The sequence below is a fragment of the Candoia aspera genome, chromosome 8 (genome assembly GCF_035149785.1).
Source record: "Candoia aspera isolate rCanAsp1 chromosome 8, rCanAsp1.hap2, whole genome shotgun sequence".
Taxonomy (NCBI): domain Eukaryota; kingdom Metazoa; phylum Chordata; class Lepidosauria; order Squamata; family Boidae; genus Candoia; species Candoia aspera.
The window spans coordinates 7250078-7269951 of record NC_086160.1 but is presented as its reverse complement, the minus strand read 5'-3'; the positions used below and the strand labels follow the sequence as shown (position 1 = coordinate 7269951).

General features: G+C 41.2%; 1 protein-coding gene across 1 annotated transcript in view; it reads left to right on the top strand.

Annotated features, from left to right (window-relative positions):
• The window catches only part of SEL1L3 (SEL1L family member 3), a 39333-nt gene that overhangs the window by 13156 nt on the left and 6303 nt on the right, over positions 1-19874 (top strand). Inside the window, exons 7-21 of the mRNA XM_063310475.1 lie at positions 838-967; positions 1657-1803; positions 3646-3857; positions 5123-5302; positions 6234-6353; positions 7370-7510; positions 9167-9229; positions 9673-9849; positions 11633-11760; positions 12987-13070; positions 15656-15746; positions 15833-15917; positions 16148-16257; positions 17952-18079; positions 19739-19841. Of these exons, the coding sequence (XP_063166545.1) occupies positions 838-967; positions 1657-1803; positions 3646-3857; positions 5123-5302; positions 6234-6353; positions 7370-7510; positions 9167-9229; positions 9673-9849; positions 11633-11760; positions 12987-13070; positions 15656-15746; positions 15833-15917; positions 16148-16257; positions 17952-18079; positions 19739-19841 (1899 nt within the window). The remainder of the gene's footprint in view (positions 1-837; positions 968-1656; positions 1804-3645; positions 3858-5122; positions 5303-6233; positions 6354-7369; positions 7511-9166; positions 9230-9672; positions 9850-11632; positions 11761-12986; positions 13071-15655; positions 15747-15832; positions 15918-16147; positions 16258-17951; positions 18080-19738; positions 19842-19874) is intronic.

Sequence of the window (19874 nt, the reverse complement as noted above, 5' to 3'; positions counted from 1 at the left end):
TCTTAAAAGTGAAAGTATTTCCTCGCCCATTCCTGGACTGAGATGCCCTCCAAACAGTCACTCATGCCCTTGTCATCTCCCATATAGACTATTGCAATGTGCTCTACATGAGGCTACCCTTGAAGAGTATTCAGAAGCTTCAGATGGTCCAGAATGTGGCTGCTTGGACAGTTACCGGTGCTCTAAAATCAGCCCATGTGACACTACTGTTATGCAAGCTGCATTGGGCACCAGTTTGCTTCCAAGTCCAATTCAAGGTGTTGGTTATCACCTTTAAAGCCCTACATGGCATGGGACCAGGGTACCTGAGGGACCGTCTCCTCCCCATCACATCGACCCGCCCCACCCAGTCAGGCAGGGAGGGCATGCTACAGATGCCATCAGCAAAGGAATTTCATCTAGCGGGGTCCAGGAGGTGAGCCTTCTCTGCAGTGGCACCCACCCTTTGGAATATCTTGCCCCCGGAGTTGAGATGGGTCTCCTCACCCTTGGACTTCCGGAAGAAACTGAAGATCTGGTTCTGCCGCCTTGCTTGGGAGGGGGAGAACAACAGCTCCACCTGGGGGTGGCTGGCGCCATAGCACCCCTTAGTGATTGTGTTCCATCTCCACTTGGATTTTATATTCCTTTTCTATTTATATTTTAATGGTAAATTAGGTGGATATGGTTTTAGTGTCATTTTATTGTAAACCGCCCAGAGTCCCCCATTGGGGGAGATGGGCAGTGACATAAATTTAATAAAAATAAAATAAAAAATAAAATAATTCTTACAATTACCATTTTCTTAAATTGTCAATACTGTACTATGAAATAAATAGACTATTTTTTTCCTTCCAGTTTTCTAACCCGTTCTCCAACAAAGAAATTTCAGAAAGAATTGAGCAGTACTATCAGAAATGTGCTGATATCCAGAGGGGAGTATCCCAATATGGATTCTCATTGAAATATTTTGAAAAAAATCAACAGTGTAAGTAATAACACTTGATTTTACAACTAGGTTTGATGCAAAAGGGAATTGTTTCACCTAAAACCAAAAATTAGATGAGAGATGTGATCCAATAATAGGGGTCAATTCTCCCCATTTCATTTTCCTGATTCAAATTGCCTTCCCTGAAATTCCTGTTTGCTCCACAGCGGAAAATATACAACACACCTATGATTTGGTCTTTTCCTCTTTTCTCACTTGCCAAATGCTCCATTCATTATATATGAACCAGGCATTGCTGTGTTTTCTTTTGCTGAAAGATGAATGGTAAACATTTGTATTACCTTCACTTACCAATGTTGTTTGTAAATTTTAGTTGTTATTGTTTCCATGAAAAATCTCAAAAAGATATTGAGAATTCTGTAAGAGTACTTTACAACAGTTTACAGGAAGACGGAATGAATTTTAAATCAGCTTAAGGACAGCTAGTAGGCATAATCCAGGGACTCTGCCTTAGTTTGCTGTAAGTTTGCCTGGGAACTTATTTTTACAATTTTCCAGATTATGTTTCTACGCTGGCTAGAGGCCTTTCTGAAATCTGTCTAGTTTTATTTTCTGGCATTTGCCAGCTAACATAGGACTTGCCCACACTCTTATTCAGGCAGTGCTGTTCTGGGGCATCATCATATTGAAGAAAACAATTTCTTCTTTTTTATGCTAATTTTCTTCAGGCCCTCTTGACAACTATTATTTGGAACTGAACAACAAATACAAAAGCACTCTGAAGTGTGCTGCTTTTGACTGGGGGAAAGAACTAAGAGAAAAATATCACAGCATGCTTGAAGAGATGGAGGACAGGAGTCTATATTTTCCAGAAGGTAATGTACTCTTTCAGTATGGCACATAGTCAAGATGGTGGTCACAACTGCAACATGTCCAGACATGGCCACCAACCCATACAATTTTGAAAGTGGATTGATTGATTGCAGGCATTCTTGGAGGATGAGGTCATCAGGGGTGGCAGAAGAAGTAAGAAGGAGCTTTGCAGAGACATCTGGATGTCAAACAGGATGACCAAAACCAGACAAACCAGGATGACCAAAAAAAAAAAAAGACCAAACATGTGTCATGTGGTTTGAATTGTATTTGATGTTGCAATGCAGGTTTCATTATTTGCCCTCCTTGCCTTGCCTTGTAGACCCCACTAGATTGCTTTAGATTTCACATCCAGCTTGTTGACTTCTCAGAGGTATCTAGATAACCCCTGAGGAACTGGATTATCTTTTGGTCTGAACCTATGCTATCTTTATGTTCTTGACTGGACATTTTATTTACCTATTTATTTGCTTCCTTCCTTTCCATTATCAAGGCCATCATTTATTTTGATTTTTGCATCAAATCTCAATCTGCTCAGTATTAGCTTTGTTGTTCTTATGGTGATCTCAAGGGCCACTTGAATACATGAATGATCTTCAGTTGTCAATGGGCCACATTGTAAGAATCCCAGGGTTAGAAATAAGGGTGCATGTCGATGTTTACTGTTATACATACAGCCTGTCTCCCAGCAGCTCCAAGGGAATTATGGTATAGCCTTGGATTATGCAAAGGTGCCATTCTTGTACACATTGGATGGTATATCATGTACATGAGTAAAAATGTTGTCTGCCTTTCTTCTGACTCTTCACTAATTTTACATGAGCCGGGGCTTGTCTGTCCATGGGATTGCCTGTATGCTTTGATCCCCAGTAGTCTCCTTGTGGTCTTACTGGCTTGACATGAGACTAAACTGCACTGAAGCCACAATCCTACCATTAGAATAAAACAAGTGGAACCAGGAAGGACAATGTCTGAAATGATGCGTGTTCTACTGATGAATAAGGGAAAGATCAGGACATTGATGTAACACACGCTACAGTTTTTGAATGTTCCTTTCTTGTTCCTTCCTCTCCCATTTTCCTCTGTCAAATGGCTTTTATCTTCTCCTCTTTTATAAAGTTCTATTGCCTGGTATTTCCACTTCATTGACAAGGAGACACCTCCCTCCCCTGGTCATTTGAGCGTTCTGCAGCTGTTAGTTACAATCTCTTTACTGGGGTGGGGAGTCCTGTCCCAAACCTGACTCCAAAACAAATACTTGATGGCATACTTGGAGCCTCTAGCCAAATATTCTCAAATGCTTCTATGTCTTTGATACCCAGATGCAGAGACTCGTTAGCTGCTCACAACCATAATGCTATGTAGAAATAGAGCTAGGTCTAGGTCTGGGTCTAGGTCTCAGATTATTTCCCTAGTTCTTAATCAGTCTGTCTCTGATGCTGTTTAAGAGGAGGACTGAAGAAAATTAAAGTTAACCAACTAGATCTTGTTCCCAGCTAGGTGGCACCACCAACTGACCTTGGCTGATCTCCAAGAGCTAAGCAGAGCTAGTCCTAGTTAGTATTTAGATGGTAGGCAACCAGGAGGACCCAGGTCTGTTGAAAAAGGGTTCCCTAAGGTAGCAGTAGCAAACCACTTCCTTATTGTCACCAAGAGAACTTACAGAGACCTGTCCACGCAAGCACCAGGAGTCTTGATTTGATGCAAACATTACCTTTCAGTGCACCAGCTAGGAGTTCATCTCAGGATAAACAACTCTGTGACTATATGCAGGTGACTCTAAGGAGACTTTGCCAATCATCTAGCTCGCTAGTTTAATAATATGTTATATCTTACCATTTTAGTATCTGAACACAAGAAGGATATAGCATTCAAAACTGGACACAGGTTATTTGAGGCAGCTGCTCACAACTTATCAAGAACGGATGGTTTGCTTTATATCAATTCTTCCATCTTGGCCCTGATGGATTCCAGCCATTGTGGATATTCTAGAGCTTCTTATGCTCTTGGTGTCATCTTTGAAATTGGACTAGGTGTATCTCCACACCCCGTTCAGGTAAGATGTTGGATGCTTGCATTTTGCTCCAGGATTAGAGGCATCTGAGGGATCCATTGCTTTCATCAACATGACTGAAACACTGTTGTGATGCTGTTGTTGTTTGTCCATGCATGCAACATCATGACATGTACAAAAGGGGTGGCACTTGTGTTGAAGTAATGCAACGTGGCTTTCATCATTTCCTCCCCCCTCTAGATAACACTGCATATGACAAAAGGACATTGGCAAAATCTGACATCTCGCCAGCTCTATCTCATTCTTAGTCTGGAGACACAATTTTTCAGAGTTCTGGATTGAATTGCCAGACCAATTACTGCCCATTTTCTTATTTTTGCCTCTGACTATCAGTTTTGCTACAGCAGGGAGCAGATGACCTTGGCTGATTTCAGAAAAGTTAAGTGGGGCCAGTTCTAGTTGACACTTGGATGGAAACTACCAGAAAATCCAAAGGATATTGAAAAGGCATCTCAGAAAGCAGTAGCAGCAAACACTTCCTCATGGTGTTGCTAAGAAAGCACACCAGGAGTTGAGCTAAACTTGTAGGAGTCTTTACCTTATCACATTTCACAGTTTTTATGAAGAAAAAGAGCAAAAGGGTGTTGTTGTAGTGGTGGTGATAGAGGGGGAGAGGGAGAGGGAAAGAGAGATGATATACTGTAGATATACATAGAGCTATAAGTATGGGTATAGATATATTGATGGGCATCCCAATTCCAGCTGCTGGACTTCTTGAAAAACTCAGGTATTTGTCTTGGATTCCCTTTCCTTATAAGGTAGTCCCTAGACCCTAATATTTCCATTCCATTTTATATTCCCCAATCTGATCAATAGGGGAATGATCATAAGATTTGTTTTAGAGATACAGTGTCCATCTCTCATTCCTTTCCAAGTCCAAAGTAAATGAAAATGGCCCAGGTCTTCTGGAAGCAATGCTGTAGCACTTAGAACCTTTTCTGGCAGATCTTAAGAGGATGGGCTTCAGAACAACCAGTCTTGATTCTCAGTTTCCAAAGGTCTGCATCCAAGATTTTAGGCAGCATTTACAACAGGGGTGAAGGACTGTTGGTCTTCCAGATAGTATTGAATTATAAAACTCAGCAGGCCTACCTAGCAAGGCAATAGTGCTCCTACTTCTATGCTTCTGAGTTTGCTATTCTTTATTTGCTACTTGCAATATAATATTATGTTACTTTTCTGGGTTTCACATGCAAGCTTCACTAGTGATGAGTATGTTTATGTTCCAATTGGGTCATTACTTCCAGGGATTGCTCTACAGCTTGGTTGCAGCTCAGGAAGGTGACCGGCTGGCTTTGATGAATCTTGGCTATAAGCACTACCGAGGCATTAATAATTATCCACAGGATCTTGAGGTCTCCTATGCTTACTATAGTGATGTGGCTCTAAAGACACCACATGATCAACATACTGGAGAAGGAGATCAGGTAAAAGAATTGCCTCTGTCAGAAATTTTCTCCTGTCTGACTGTTTTAATGCATTACTAAAATGTAGTACTCCTCTTTATATTAAGTGATTGCAGTTGACATAACTTACAAAATATTCATCCACTATATGAGTTATCAAAGTCTAGCTGCTATTTAACTGTGTCTCATTCTGTTCACAAAAGACGTGTAACGACATCAGTGAGTGATGCTAATCAGGAAGGAGAAGGAGGCAGGTCTGTTTCAAACTACAGTGATTATTCTTGAGAAACATTGAAGCTCTGGTCAATTCACTGGTTTTATAAACTGAAAGGTTGTTGTTATAAAGAATTAAATGGTATCCTATGCAGGAGGCATGGATTTTCAAAGACAAATGCCTTTTCTTTCTTTTAAAGGAGGCATTATTATTTTGCCTGGCTAGATGGCAGCGCCAAATCATCTGTGATTGATTTTGAAAAGCTAAGCAGGTTTGGACTTGGTTAGTATTTGGATGGGAGATTATTAGAAAATCCCAGGGCTTCAGGCCAGATTCAAAACTCAAAGTAACATTCCACAACAACCCACTTTTGTATTCATGCCAAGGGAATAATATGCAAGTGTCCATATAGTTAGTTCAGTGAAGAAATAGGCTGCAGACTAGCCCTTGGTGGAGTAGCCATAAAGATGCTGCAATATGTCTATCCCTACAAAGATCAGAACTGGGCAAGCCATGGTATTCCCTGTGACATTCTATGGAAGTGAAAGTTAGGAAGAGTATTGACCCTTTTGAACTTTAGCTTTGGAGAAGGTTTCTGAGAATACCATGGCCAGCCATGACCTGTCCCATTTCCTCTGGAGTAGTGAGCTTGCAGAATTAGTGGCTTCAGCTTCAGGGGCAAGAAGGATATTTCTCTGTCATGTGTTTAATGTCTTCTTTTTGTCTCTTTTGTTTTAGGCATTTGTTGAAGCAATCAGGCTTCAGGATGATGAGTTATTAAAAGCACAGACCAAAGAAAATGGGGATATTTTCATGTGGTTGAAGCATGAAGCAATAAGAGGAAATTCAGCTGCACAGGTGAAACTGAATCCATACATTTTAAAGAAGCATTTTCTTTTCATTCAGCCTGAATTAAATGGTACTTACTTTCACTAGCCAAAATTGAGTGAATTTAGGACCAAAACAGGAGTACTCTTCCAGCGCATGTATTTGGCTAAGCCATCAAAATACAGAAGGCTAGCAAAAATGATTGTCAGCTTTAGGCTGCAATCCTCTACACACTTGCAAAAACAAAGTCCCACTGGACTTTCCCACAACTGGAAAAGTTGACTTAGAAAACAGAAATTAGCTATGTACAAGGATTCAGAAAGATTCGGAGAAACTGGAACAGGTTCAGAAAAGAGCAACGAGGATAAATTAAGGGATTAGAAAGTTGAGTCCTATGAAAAGAGTTTGAAGGAACTGAGAATGTGTAGCCTTGAGAAGAGCAAACTGAGGGAAAAGTTAAGATATTACACAGAAGAAAGCCAAAACTTGTCCATCATCCCAGAATACATGGCTTGACATTATAAGAAAGTGGATGACAGCCAAATGTTGGTTGGCTTCTTGCATTGGTCTAAGTTGCCACTTCTAATGACATAGACCCTCCACTGTGAAATGGGCAGCCATATAAATAATTATAATTAAGTTAATTAATTAATTTAATTTAATTGCATGCTTACTTGAAATACCTGTCTTGGTCCTATTAATTCATGCATAGACTTGTGCAACATCCATAACTGACCTGTACATTTTTGTAATGCTATGTGGGAATGACCTTGGGAGACGGGAGGGAGAGCTGCAGACTGAACAACGGGTGAGTAAAAGACATCTCAGCCCATAGAAGGAGGAAGGGCATGGGGAACATTTCAGAAGGGACCCTCCCTAGTTTCCTGGAGAGTAAAAGGAGGGGAGGGGAGAAGTGCTTTCATCCTTGCAAGGTTCTGTAAACGTAACTTTACAATGAAGATAGAACTAGCATTCTTGGTGGTGCTTCTTGTCTGGACACCTCGCAGGGCTAACATTTCCCATCGGAACATTTTGTCTTGCTTTAGCAACGTCTAGGACAGATGCTTTTCTGGGGCCAACAAGGCGTGGGAAAAAATCTAAAGGCAGCTGTGGAATGGTATGCAAAGGGCGCTTTGGAAACTGAAGATCCAGTCTCTTTATATGATTACTCAATTGTGTTATTCAAGGTAAGATTACTTTTAAAAATGAATACCTTTGGGATGTTTTGCTTTTCTTTTTTAATTGTGTAATGATATTACGAGGGAGGGTGGGAGTGAGGGAAAGAAAAGGAAGGAAGGAAGGAAGGAAGGAAGGAAGGAAGGAAGGAAGGAAGGAAGGAAGGAAGGAGAACTGGAAGGAAGGAAGGAAGGAAGGAAGGAAGGAAGGAGAATTGGGAGGAAGGGAGGGAGGGAGGGAGGGAGGGAGAATTCGAAGGAAGGAAGGAGAATTGGAAGGAAGGAAGGAAGGAAGGAAGGAAGGAAGGAAGGAAGGAAGGAAGGCAGGCAGGCAGAGAAGGGAGGGAGGGAGGAAGGCTTTTGCTTCAACCACAGCTCTTGATGTCCATTTGTATATCTATTTATCTGATTTCCTGCATCCTTTCCCACCATTAAATAGCTTCTGGAATTACCTACATCTATTTCTTAAGCAACTTTATGCATGTTCTGCAATAGTTCTGAGTCAGGAATATATTATAAAATTGTTGTAATGGTTGCCTATTCTAAAACTCCATCAGACTCATAAGTAGGAATTCAAAGATACCTGATTTATTAAAGAATAGTATGCAGGATCACAGAGAAAGCTGAGAATGATGAAAGTGCACCAAATTCAAACTAAAAAACCTTGGTGCAAATGAAATCCCTCACCCCGCAGAATCTTCTCTAGTTCACAATCCCAGGTGCTCCTAACGGTTTCTGATGGCCTGCAGGAAAAGTCCTTGAGCAGAGAAGATAACCCAAAGACATTCCATTGTCCTGATTTCACATAGAGAGCTTGGTACAAGGGTTCACAGCAGCTCCCTCCCAAACAGAAACGCGCGTCAGCGCCATGGCATGTGAAACGTTACCATGTATAAACTACATTGAATCAGTGAACATGACAATTGTGCTCTTTCGAGGGGTTTCCTTCTAAGTTGGGTTAAACCCCATGTACTCTATGTCTGTAAGCAGATTCTCTGTTGACAGCACACAGAGAAACTTCACTGGTGGTAAATGCAGTTTTCAGTGCCATAAAAATGCTAGTTGCATCATCCGTATCGCTGAACATGTATCTTGTCTTCTCCAGGGTGCTGGCATACTAATCATGTTGGCTTCTAATCATGTGAGTCATGCCATCAACTACAAAGATACTTCGAGGGTGTGTGCCCCGTCATGCAAAAAATGACTTACTCATCGACAAATGAATCCAGTTGTGTTACTTAAACCACCTAGAGTCCCTCCTTTGGGGGGGAGATGGGTGGTAATAAAAAATTGATTGATAGATAGATAGATAGATAGATAGATAGATAGATAGATAGATAGATAGATAGATAAATACTGTTCAGTAAAACTAAGGTTTTGCAGTTGAAAACTAAAATTCTCCTACAGGATGAACTGTGGTTAGATGAAAGGTGACAGGCACCTGACCAAGACCATCTTCTTCCATTGCCCACTTCAGAGTCAGTCCTAATTAATTTCTCTTCTGGGTATATTTAAAACAAATCATCTTGCAGTCTGATACCTTTTACATCCTACCCTCGTAAACAGAGTATTTCCATTTTTGATTTTTTAAAAAAAGCACTTATATCACTTTCCTCTGTGAAAAAGAAGCCTAAGACATTTGGAAACTATTTTTTTCCCATTGTTTAGGGTCAAGGGGTGAAAAGAAATAGAGGTCTTGCTCTACAGCTGATGAAAAAAGCCGCTTCAAAGGTAGAATCTAAAAGCAATATCTGTTGATTGTTCTATCAGAGATTGTGTCTCTTTCCTTTTCGTCTTGTGGTGGGGACTCTGGTTTTATCAAAACTGCACAGCTCCTTAGGAGTAAGAACTACCCTGCTGTTGAACTACCAAATGTCTCTTTGTTTCCATTGCAGTAGACTAACCAAGAGTGCCTCTCTGCAAAAATGTTGCCAGTAGATGCAATATCTGGAAGTTCCATGCACACTGGTTTCATTCTTCTCCCAAAAAGGCATGCTTTAACATCCTTTTCACAGTCATTTCAGTTTGACTATGACTAGATTGTGCTCTGAATTGTCTTACCATATCTCTTCTCCACATTTCCCTGGGATGAAATCCTGTAATACTTGGATGCTGGTGGAACAGATGTTGGAATAGGAAAAACCTGCATTGCACTCCTTTTTTTCCCCCAACAGGGACTCCCCCAGGCAGTGAATGGCCTTGGCTGGTATTATCATAACATTAAGAGAGATTATGCAAAAGCAGCCAAATATTGGCTAAAAGCTGAAGCCATGGGTAATCCAGAAGCCTCCTTCAACCTTGGTGTTCTGCATTTAGATGGAGTGTATCCAGGAGCTACTGGTAGAAATCAGGTGAGTGTAAACTTTTAATTGTCCTGAAAATGATTCACAACCAGAGTTCCAACAAAAGGCCATCTCTAAAACTTTGCTAAAAATTAGAAGCCAGAATGAAATAACCAAAGAGGAGAAGAAATAAACAAAAGTAATGTGTGGTGTGAAAAAAAAAAGGGGGGTTAGCTCATATTGCCCTCTTCTCATGGAGAAGATCCTACAGTTTGGGCACTAAAATGGAAAGACCTGGTACCAAATTCTGGGTTTTCTTATTGCTTTGATTCCTTTGTCAAAGCTGTAGAGCAGTGTTTCTCCACCTGGGCAGCCTTAAGATGTGTGGACCACAAGATGCTGGCTGGGGAATTCTGGAAGTTGAAGTCCACGCCCCTTAAAGTTGCCAAGGTTGGGAAACACTGCTGTAGAGACTCCAGGAAGACCTCCACTCCTAATTCTTAAGCTTCACATGCTGCAATGAAGAAGATGATGAGGTTAGCCGTATTTTTTAACCTGTTGCCTACAGATCTTGATGTTTTTTCACTGCATTAGAGAACTTATCTCTTGAGTCAGTCTGACTGATTTCTGTCTTTTCTTTTATCTTTTCCTTCCTTTATCTTTTCATCTTACTTTGGAACTTGCACTGTTAGTGTTACTTACTTTCAGGCCATCATCAAACTCAGTTAATCAGTTAACCTTCAGATATCAGTCCAGAGAAGAGAAAATTGAGCCATTTCTACCAAGACACCAGTTCTGTCCTTCATACCCTCTACAGCATTTTTGGACTCCCTGCGTTCCGTTGTATTTATTTGTTTGTTGCTTAGATTCACTCAGGAGCTGAAGGCACCATACACAGGGCCCCCTCTTCCCATTTTTTTTCCCTTCCCCAACCACAACCCTGCAAGGCAGGTTGTGTTGAAGAGGGTGACTTTCTCTTGCAGCATTTTCTTTTCATGGTAAGAAACACCAGAATAAAATGAGCTTCTGTGCAGGACAGCGGGAAAAGTGCCCCCTCCCCAAACCCACAGAAACAGCATCGGGGAGTCATCAGGATTCCCCTTTTGGAGGGGAAGATTTGGGGAGGAGGAAGTAAAACAAGGCAGGAGCTCCTGACAACAGAAAACAGTCCACTCTGCATCTTCAGGTGCAAGACAGAAGCAGCAAGTCAAAAGTTAATCAGCTGAGCTTGCACAGACTTTCACAAGCCACGCAATGTCATGGGGACAAAGGGAAACAATGCTTATCTTAGAATGGCAGAGTCCTTATGGCCACAAAGTGGCCTTTGGAAACCGAGTTCTCATTCTGAAGGCATTTGCTGCACAGTTAGCAAAAAGGGAGGCAAGGTTTTAAGCCTAGAGGCTGTCCATTGCTTGTATTTATTTATTTTCCTGAAAGGACTCCCAAGATTTTCTAGATAGTATTAACTCATTCCCACCTTTGATTAAATTAGGTGTGGGAAGGATTTGTATTGTTGAGACGGCCTGCAGGATCAGTTTAAGCAAAGGAGATAACAGAGCAAAGAAATGAAGTATTGGGAATGATGGAGAAACACTTCTAATTTTCTTAGAATCTATTCTTAATGTCCATCCTCGGACAAGACAATCTTGTAGCAAAGTATCACAAATGGGCCTTCCTTATTATCATAGTCTGGATTCAGTATTCAACAATATTTTCCTCTTTGACATCTTAGATATGTACTTAAACTATACATGTGCAAATTGCAGCTAGTAACCTTTGTTAAAAAAAAATTTTTTTTTAAATTTAGCCAGAAGTTATGCATACCTGTTCAACATCTTTTTTCCCTTGGCAGACTACTGCTGCTGGCTATTTCTATAAAGCAGCGGAAAAAGGTCATATCGAAGGGACCTTGCGCTGCTCTCAGTTTTACATTACAGGAAATCTACCAAGTTTTCCCAGGGATCCGGAAAAAGCAGTAATGTAAGTAATGCTGAAGGAGCAGATGATTGCAAAAAATATTGCTTGGTTGACCTTAATCTGTATTAGGTAGTTACAATGCTATGCTTTCGTGCAGCATTTCTTAACTGGGGTTCCGTGGAACCTAGAGGTCATTAGGAGTTCTGCAAGAAGTCTTGATGGTGAATGAATGAATGAATGAATGAATGAATGAATGAATGAATGAATGAATGAATGAGCGAGCAAGCAAGCAAGCAAGCAAGCAAGCATCCCTTTTTTGGACTTCATGCTCCATGCAATGCTAGCACTCACAGTAGTGGGAATTCTTATATGCCATGACTCAGCTGCCATCCTGCTGCTTTGCTGCTGTTGTAAATATTGTAAAATGTGGATTGTGTGGGTTAGAAGGAATTGGATTGTGGACCTGTCATATTTTTTGCAATTTTTATGCAGGATTTCCCTGAGACCTGAAACTTATTTCAAGGGTTCCTCCAGGGTGAAAAGGTTGAAAAAGGCTGCCTTAGTGTCTCCTCGTCATTTTGGATAAATTTCATTGATAGAGAATGCATTGGAGGGAGAAAAAGAGTCCCAATTCTCTTCTCCTTCTTCGTCCTTCTCTTTCTTCTATCCTTCTTCTATCCATCTTCTATCCATCTTCCATCCTTCTTCTCCTTCTCCTTCTTTCTCCTTCTCCTCTTTTTTCTATCCTTCTATCCTTCTATCCTTCTTCTATCCATCTTCTATCCTTCTCCTTCTCCATCTCCATCTCCATCTCTTTCTTCTATCCTTCTTCTATCTGTCTTCTATCCTTCTCCTTCTCCTTCTCCTCCTCCATTAGTATTTCTTCAATGGTATCTTACCTTTCTGCCTGTCAGTCATCAGTCTCACACTATCTCACTACCACATCTATCTTCCATTATATTTCCCACCAAGAACAGCTGAATTGGCATCTTTTTCACAATGTCAATAGCAGTTTCTCCCTTCCAAAACTATGTTGGGAGAAAAAAAATGAAAAAGTTGGTGTAAGTCAAACCTTTTTGGGCATCACTGAGATAGATGATAGATAGATAGATGATAGAGAGCACTTCAGCCACCCACCCCCACCAGGGAGAGGCATTGCTTGCTCCTGAGATGATTTTCCCATGTTGTTCTACCCATTGGGATGTCCAAAGCTAGAGGAGGATAGACTCTGTCCAGCCCTAATGGGGCTTTGCTATCTCCAGTTTTAATGTGCCTCCTTTGATTTACAGCTGGGCAAAATACGTGGCAGAAAAGAATGGCTATTTAGGTCATGTCATCCAAAAAGCACTCAATGCATACCTGGAATTGTCTTGGTAGGTTTGTTGTTCCTGACTTTTATATGTGAAAAAATGTGCTTTAATTAATGTTGTGATTTGTGCTCCCAGTACCTCATTTTATAAGAGCTGAGAAAAAAGGGAACCACAGAATGGAAAGCCATGGAGTAGCCACTGGATAATAGCTAAGTTAGAATAATTTTTATTTATCCTTAACTTAAACCTATTACTCCCAGCAGACCTGTCCTGTTTCATTAATGGCAAATTAATAAATCTGATAAAACTTAGCATCCCAGGGCCAAATGAGGCATAGATCTCTCTTAATTTTTAGCAAATAGCTCTTCAAGATGCTGATGGGAAAATGCACATTTTTCTTCGGTGCAGCAGTGTGAAAAAGCAAGTTTAACTTAAAAGCAAAGGGGGAAAAAATTACTCTTCGTCTCCCATCTCAATGCTCAAATCCCATTCAAAATTAGAGGTCATCACCTGCACCTTGAAAATATTATTAGTCAAAATTAAGGAGAAGAAATAACCTTTTTATCCCTTCTGTTACTTGTAAATTTTCAAAAAATCTGGATTTCCACCTCTACAGTTGCAAAAATATGATAATAAATAAAATTTGCCTCCAATTGAATGTATCTTATTCTAGCTAGGCATGTTGCTAAAAAGAACCAGGGATAATTTATGAATAAAGCTGTATAAATCCCCCTTAGGAAGAATATATGTTAATGCAAGAGAGAGATAAACCAAAGGTAAACCGGCTTCCATTTGCTCTTTCTGTTTAAAAAATGACCAGCAGATGTAGCTATTGATACACAATAATCCACAGATTATTCTTTGGGAAAGAGAGATTCCATTAGAGCAAGAAAGAGATGTTGTTTTTAAAGCTTATCGGCACTCCAATGTTCTTAATTCTCAGCAGCAGACCACATTTTCAGAAGACTACACAGTGGCAAATGATACCTTAAACATCCTGAACAATTTGTCATAGATTTGTCAATCACAGAGGCTGACCCAAATATCGTGTTAAAGTAATCAAGTTCACTTGAAGGGAGGACAATGCAAGTCATGAGAGCCCACAGGTAGTGGGCAAGTAGAGTAAATAGGAAGTATGTAATGATGCCAGTTCGAAAACATGCAAATGTGAGTAGATCAATAGGTACCGCTTCGGCGGGAAGGTAACGGCGTTCCGAGTCGTCATGCTGGCCACATGACCCGGAAGTGTCTATGACAACGCCGGCTCCAAGGCTTAGAAACGGAGATGAGCACCGCCCCCTAGAGTCGGATTCGACTGGACTTTACGTCAAGGGAAACCTTTACCTTTACTAATGATGCCGTCACTTCAATGACTTATATCCTTGTATCAGACATCATGACATTATTGCATAAGCATGTCAGCACCATGATGTCATCACATACAGGTCATCATTTGACATCGCCATGACTTGTTATGGATACTGCTGATGTCAACCTACAGAAGCTTCCATATTGTACTGTTTCCCTAATCCTAATCTGTCCCAAAGCAATTTGATGTCGACCTTCCAATGAGCATCCTCATTTCTGTTGACTTCAAAAAGCAGCGAAAAACATCAACCAATCAGGGCTCTCCCCCCAGCTGACCAATAACAAATAATGACAACAAATCATCATCAACATCACCATCCAATCAGTATCCTGATCCCTGAGCTATTCCAGAATATAAAGCAGCCAAGTTCACACAAAAGGGAAATGAAATTATTTGTGAGTGTCTTGCACCCATGTTTTCAGCATACTGTACATTTTGTGCATTTATCAGATCATTTGCAAAAAAATGGTTTGAATGGTTGCTCAGAGGGGAACCTGGTTGCAAAAATGCCATTCTTGAATTGCATTTTAAAAACCTCTTGCAAGCCATGATAGTGAAATCATAGCATGTTGGGGAAGTAAGAATCAGAAATGGCTGCTAGGAGCCAGAAGGTGGAGTAAAAGGCCCTCACAGTGGGAAAATAGACCACCTGCAAGCTCTGCAGAAACACAACTGGTGATAAATCAGCTCAGATCCTGGACACAACAATAGCCTGAGATCACACAAATTGGGACCTATTTCTAAAGCAGTGCCAAAAACACCTGTGGGTGTCCACATAATGAGCTGTCAGAAAGATAAGAGGTGAATCTTCTTCCATCTACGTGTCCCCTCCCAAGACATATCTGAAACCACTTCCCTGCCCCATTTGAAATAATTTTCAGGATCAAAAAAATAGCTGAATGCTGTAGAAGTATTGGGTGGAAGGACTTTGATCTTCTTCTGTCTGGCCGTTTTGCCCTTTAAACTTTCTCCCCCAAGTTTACAGTATTTGAAGCCGGAATGACCTAAATTTGGTTTCTTGTGGTCAGTGTCTAGACTGACCCCTTGTACTATGGCAGTTCAAAGCAGCATTTTTCTTTTTCTCTTCTGGGCTTCGTTCTATGTAGATGACTTCCTTGCACTCCTGCATTTGGGAATGTTGTATAGCACACGTTTTAACCGGGTGAAGATCTTCTGATTGCCCCATCTGCTTCCATGGAAAGCCAACATTTCCAACATTTTCTGAAGTTTTCTTACCTTTAGCTAATTATTCTTTTTCTGGTCTTCTCTCCAATTTTAGGAATGAAGCTCTACTGTATTACATTCTCTCTGCAGAGACAGGAATAGAGGTATCACAGACAAACCTAGCACATCTCTGTGAAGAGAATCCAGTAAGTACATATTCCCCTAGCTTCTTATTAACTTTGTTTTTCTTGTAAGGCACATCAAGTCATTACTTTCCCCTTAACCTTCCCAGAACTTGGCAAAAAGATACTTCACCACTGACTGTGTTTGGAAGTACTACAATTCCGCTGTTTCTCAAAGCAATGCTCCCTCATTTGGTAGGTACAGCAGCTTGTTAAAAGTAACGCCGTGTGAGTATTGTGGGGTTGTGGAAAATGATCTGGTTGTTTTGTGTGTCACCCAGCACTGAATGAGAAGCAGCAACTGATGAACAGCGTTTGGTGCTGGTGGCAAGTTCTAGGCGCCAGGGTTTAAATCATAACCCAAATTAAATCTAACAAAACGAAAAAGGTTTTGCAATCTTTAACATAGGTCTTTCTTTCCATAGCTTTCTTGAAAGTAGGAGACTTTTACTACTATGGCTATCAGAACCAGTCCAGAAACTTGGATATGTCAGCACATATGTATGCACAAGCAGCGCTGAATGGAGATGCGCAGGTGGGTAGTGCATCGTCAGGACATGAAGCATGAAATCCAGGGGCTCTGGAGTCTCTTGAGAGTACTGCAAAATTGCCCACATCCCATCTAACTGAAGAAGGTTTAGATGTGGGTGCCCCCAGAAGCAACAGGACTGGGTGCCACATGAGCAGCATTGAAAAATACAGAGTACCTCCACCAGTGATTGGAATCCCATCTTCAAATCAATGAGCTGCAAGACATTTAATTCTTCTTTAGATTCTGAACAGTAACAGATATTTGCACCATTAAGAACGGTTCAAAAATAAATAAATAACTTGACACAAATAGTATGGGCTTTGAACCAAATATACCCTTGTTGTGGGACGCGGTGGCACTGCGGGTTAAACTGCTGAGCTGCTGAGTTTGCCAATCGGAAGAAAGTGGTGTAGTGACACTCCTCATAAGCCTTACAGACAGGCACTGGATCTGCCCCCCGGATTCTCAGCAGCAGTTTCACCTTGTTGGGTAGGACAGGTGGCCGAGCCAAATTCAGAGTAACTGAGGGGGACAGTGGTGCCACAGCTTGAGGAAAGAGGATGGCTCTTTGTGGAGCAGAAGAAAGCAGGGGTTCTTGCTAGTGGGGAACTTTCCATCCCAGAAATCCAGAGGAAATGCTACAAAATGTCTTCAACTTTTCAAGAGTTAAGCAGCTCAATTTTCCCATGCATTAGTATGGCCAAGTAGAAGAGTTTTAAGTTTGCTCACCCATCTCTCTCTTTCAGAGCAACACATATGGGCCATACTACTCTCTGACTTCCCTTGCCTTGTTTGAACCTAAAAGGTCATCTTTCCCCATTCTGACTGTATTCATGACAGCTATTCCAAAGGATGCATTGGCCCTGTTACCCTCAAGATGTTTGCTCCAAGTGGACTCTCCCTGCTCAGTATCTGAAGGCCATGAAGGCATGTTGCTGGTCCATACCATCCCAGGAAGTATGAAAGCCTGGACGATCAACTCAGTCATGCCTTCCTAGTTCTGGAACAGCTTCCAGATAAGAGACCAGGCAGAGACAAAACTTTATGGACTCTAACAAGTCGTAAAGAGAAAACAGATTGTTCTACCTGCCTAGGGGATTACTGCATTCAGTCTAGGGCTTCCTTTTCCTCTTTTCTTTTTAAAATTAGTGCACGTTTTTTGCCTCCTTAAAAGCCAATGTGAGGAAGAGCCATTCCATGACTTTCCACATGCCCCATTCTGGGTGATGAGTGACATTCATTCCTTTGAGAAATAATGGTTTATTCCATTGCCCAACCTCAAAGCTTTTAGGAGGAACCTTGGACAAATCAGGAAATGAGCATGCTTTGAAGTTTTCTTTTCTTTGTTGCATACTAAGCAAAAGTGAGAATCAACATCTGTAAGTCTTCAAACACTTTGCATAGACTATAGACAGACGTGCTGGTCACAGACTCCCCCTTTTTCACACATCTGGCTTAGATGCAGAGGTTGTCAGTTTCCTACTGAGCTAATGTGGATTTGCTCACCGCCCCCCACCCCAAGACCCTCTTCTTAAAAATTGGGAAGGTCAAGCTCTGGTCAAGCTTCCCCTCTACAGAGCAGACGTTCGCTTAGAAGCAGGCCAGACATAGATTCAGTCACCCAACCCTAGTTCTAGGATATGAAGGGAATCATGCCAGTAGGACTGTCCAGTTAATCATCATTTTATCTCTTCCAGGGATTCTTTAATTTGGCTCTTCTTCTGGAAGAAGGTTATTCTATCCCAACTCATATTTTAGAACATTTAGAAATTGAGAGCACTGCCCACTCCAGAAATATGTCCCTTCGTCAAGAGCTTTATGAAAGGTAGGCCTGTTCTTCTTCTTTTTTTGCAGATACTGAACTCAGAGTAGAAAGTTTATAGTGGTGTATAAGGTCTGGTTAAAGGGGGTGAAAAATTAGGGATCACGTTTTCTTCAAAACAAGCTTGTGTCCTGATGATTCTGTGGACATGTCCAGGTTGGGTTTTTGGCAACAATACGGAAGCCATCTTCTGGGGTATTTTATCCTTCCTAGTGTAGCCCACAACCTTGGGAGTTCCTGATAGCTTCCCAATTATTGTTCTAGATGCTACATAGAAAATAATGAAAGTAAGTGCAACTTACTCCCCCCAAAAGAAGGAAAGCTGTCCTGTTCTGCATTATGAATTGAGAACCTTAGAACAAGTCCCAGGGGAGACATGACAATGCAAACCCCACCCCTTTCATACCTGAACAAAAGGGGTGGAGCCTGCAGTGCCACACTGTTTCCATCATTCTGCAATGCTCCTTTGCTATGCCCAAAATTTTATCAGCAGACAAATCAGTGCAGGGTAATTCCCTAAAAGCAGAAGGTTTGGAAACCCCAGACTTAGTAGGTTGTTTCTCCAAGTTTTTTCATTTGTTTCAATTGTTTTTTCCAATTTTTCAATTCAATTGTTTTTTCCAATTTTTCACAATTTGTCTGGATCTTCTTGGAAGTTCTTCTCCACAAAGGAAAAGAATAGGACTGTATCTGCTAGCATCACCACCTGTTTCCATTCCCTGCCTGCCCCCATGTGCCATACACATGTGACTTATATGGACCTTCTTTTTGATGCAGAACCTGATTTCTGCAGATTTCTAAATCAAGAAAGAGCTGCTGCTGGGTCTCTAACCTTGTGCATGCAGGAATGGAATCAGCAGGCATGGCTGTGTTCATACAACATGACCAGATCAGTGATGCCTGCTGATTCCATTCCTGCATGCACAAGGTTAGAGACCCAGCACTTTTGTGTGTTGTAGCCGCAAACACACAAACCTGATGACTGGCTCAAATGAGTTGTGCGGATGAAGCCTTCAACTCTTCTTCTGCACAAACCCTTGAAAGAGACTTGCCCCTAGAAGCTGGTCTTTTATTTTTCAGCATGGAAGAAGCTACAGCAAATACTGAAGCAGCTTCGACCAAAGTCCCAATGATTATACTGCGGCCTCAAAAAAAAAAGGGGGGGGGGATAAACTCTCATTCAAAAATGCAGAAAATTGTCATTTTAATTGCAAATGCTTCAAAGTTAAATAGGGATTTTATAAATCTGGGTGTACAAATCCATATGATGGGCAGTATAATGTGGAAAAGAAGTTTTTACATTATAAAGGTTGGTGTCCCTTGGAAAGGCATCAGTTGCCCTGCTGCTGGGTCTTGTTGTGGAACACAGCATATGACCTTTGTTGCCACTGGTACCGGGATGGAAAGTGACATACCGTTGATGTGGCAGCTAAAATGATCCCAGTTAAACCCAATGCTGCCCTTAGCATTTTTTTATCATCAGGCAGCAGCTGCAGATTCAGGAGAGGATGCAGCTGCTTTAAAGAGCTGCTGACAGCTGCTACGTGTGTTGTGCATCCTCCAGAGTGCCTTTTTGCCATTTTATCCAAAGCCCAGGGCAGCCTTATTACATAAAGCTTAAACGTTACAAATCATTGAACGCTTTTTAATGATTTTCCATAGGTGCTGGAATTACAGCAACGGAGAATCAGTTAGTCCGTGCACATTAGCTTTGCTTTATCTACGCCTGAGGATTTTGTCAAACAACATTTTGAATTCTGATCTGGTGCGTATACATCCATTGTCCTTTGAGTAAACG